Genomic DNA, 2,325 nt, shown 5'->3' with positions numbered 1-2,325 from the left:
TTCATGCATTGGAGAAGGAAATGGCAACCCACTCCAGTGTTCTTGCCTGGAGAATCCCAGGGACTGGGGAGCCTGGTGGGCTGCCATCTATGGGGTTGCGCAGAGTTGGACTCGACTGAAGTGACTTAGCAGCAGTAGTAGCAATGTATATGTATACATAGTTGCCAGCATGAGAAAGGTTGAAGTTTGCTATCAGAACTTTCTGGAATTTTTTAAAAAATATTTTTGATCCATGTATAGAGTCTGGTGCCTTCTGGACTCAGAGAGTGGAGGGAGTGAGGGGCACCCCCAAGGGACAGCTGGGGGCTCTATTGGACATTTTATGTTGGTCAGCATTTCAGAGTGAGATTGGAGATCTATAAGCAAAATGGTGCCTACCAGCTCTCCTGTAGAGTTTAACAGGAGCACTGGGGTCACCATGGGGAGACAAGGCAAAAGTAGGAGCTGGAGAAGGAAGTTTAAAACAGTCATGTCACTTAACTGAGTTTGAGATGTTTCCTTATGTCTAAGGGTGTTAATAGTTATCTCAATGTTTCAGCCGATGATTAAGTCAGGTACTAATTTTGTCTTTTGAAAGAAATATAATCATCACCACTTATCTGCAGAGAATAAGTTCCAAGACCCCCAGGGGACATCTGTAACCTCACATAGTATCAAACCCTATATACACAATGGTTTTTCTATACAAACATACCTGTGAAGCAGTTTATTTTATAAAAGCACAGTAAGAGATTGGCAACTGCCTAATAATAACAGGAAAGTGAAAGTGAAGTCGCTCAGTCGTGTCCAACTCTTTGCAACCCTGTGGACTGCAGCTTACTACACTCCTCTGTTAATGGGATTTCCCAGGCAAGAATTCTGGAGTGGGTTGCCATTTCCTTCTCCAGGGATCGAACCCAGGTCTCCCAAATTGTAGGCAGACACTTTACCATCTGAGCCACCAGGGAAGGTGTAATAATAACATAGTACAATTATAACAATATATTTTATAACAGTTTTGTGAATGTAGTCTCTATGTAAAATATATTACTGTACTAATTTAGTGATTTTTTTTTCACCCTAACTAAGCACTATGCTCTGTGGCCATACCTTTTGCAGTTTGAGGTTTGACAGCAAAAATAATCCAGATTTCTTTTCTCTGTTTCACATTCACCACAGATATTCTCAACCTCAGCATACAATTTTTTTCTTTTTATATCAAATTGAGAACTTCGATCTTTTCACTTAAAGGTAGCACTTAATGGATTCACTCTGTCATATCTAAATGGCCAGCATCACTCCACTTATGGTTTGGGGCCATTATTGAGTAAAATAAGGATGACTTGGTCACAAGCCCTGTGACATCTCAACAGTCATTGTGGTAACCGAGTTACAAATGAGTGAGATGTGCAGGCCTAAGTTCGATTCACATTCTGGGCAGGAGGAAGCAGGATGGTGTGAGATTCCAATCACACTCCTCAGAATGACATTCAATTTAAAACTTATGAGTTATATATTTCTGGAGTTTCCCACTTAATATTTTTGGTGAACAACTGAGGGTTAACTGAAACCACAGAGAGTGACACCTGAGATCAGATAGGATGACCTTGTTCTGTGGTTTCCTTTAGGTGGAAAAAACACTAGAAGGGGCCACTTGAAGCCAAAAGTGATTGTAAAGTGGCCCATTTCTTCCTGTGTGAGGAAGCACAAGCACACCACAACCCAAGAAAAAGACCGCAGGGTCCAAATCCAGAGATGAGGACAATGATGATGCTGAGGTCATCTTTGTTGGAGTGCAGCACATCAATGAGGATGCTGAAACCCTCTTTGTCAGAGTGATTTCAAGTTCAAAGCCAGTCATTTCTAACATTCTGAACAGAATGACCAGGGACTCATCTTTAAGAAGAAAGAAGGGCCATTTGCGTCAAGATTCCTCCTGCACGTTGCAACCTACAAATCTCAGGATCCCAGCATCAGAGCCAGCGGCCATATCACCAGCTTCTCAGTCTGAATGTGGAAGAAGAGACAGTCCTATTGTTTTTGAGCCTTCATCTAAACCTGATTATAAAACACGCTCTCTGGAAGCTGTGCTTCAAGTTCAGAACTGCTGTCTCTGTGGCCTCATTGTCTATCTGGAGCTGGTCTCTATTAGGAGGCAAGGATGAAAGTCCTCTTAATTCAAAGCAATGTCCCACTTCAGATGTAAAATGTCACAGTGGGAATCCCAAAAGACCCAAACTCAGCGATGGAATCCCGGGGAGACCTGCCTCCACCATGGCCCCTCCTGGTATCTCTCCTACAAAGGACACAATTATGACCTTGGAAGATCTCCCAACCTCACCGAGC

The 2,325-nt window shown here is 42.7% G+C and overlaps 1 protein-coding gene across 1 annotated transcript in view; it reads left to right on the top strand.

Annotated features, from left to right (window-relative positions):
- Positions 1-2,325, top strand: part of LOC104979987 — a 35,182-nt gene that overhangs the window by 14,240 nt on the left and 18,617 nt on the right. Inside the window, 4 exon segments of the mRNA XM_010828520.1 lie at positions 1,624-1,690; positions 1,693-2,070; positions 2,073-2,123; positions 2,126-2,323. Of these exon segments, the coding sequence (XP_010826822.1) occupies positions 1,624-1,690; positions 1,693-2,070; positions 2,073-2,123; positions 2,126-2,323 (694 nt within the window).

The sequence above is a fragment of the Bison bison genome, unplaced genomic scaffold (genome assembly GCF_000754665.1).
Source record: "Bison bison bison isolate TAMUID 2011002044 unplaced genomic scaffold, Bison_UMD1.0 scf7180017864492, whole genome shotgun sequence".
Taxonomy (NCBI): Eukaryota; Metazoa; Chordata; class Mammalia; order Artiodactyla; family Bovidae; genus Bison; species Bison bison.
Note: the sequence above shows the minus strand (reverse complement) of the source record. Positions and strands in the feature narration are given on the sequence as shown.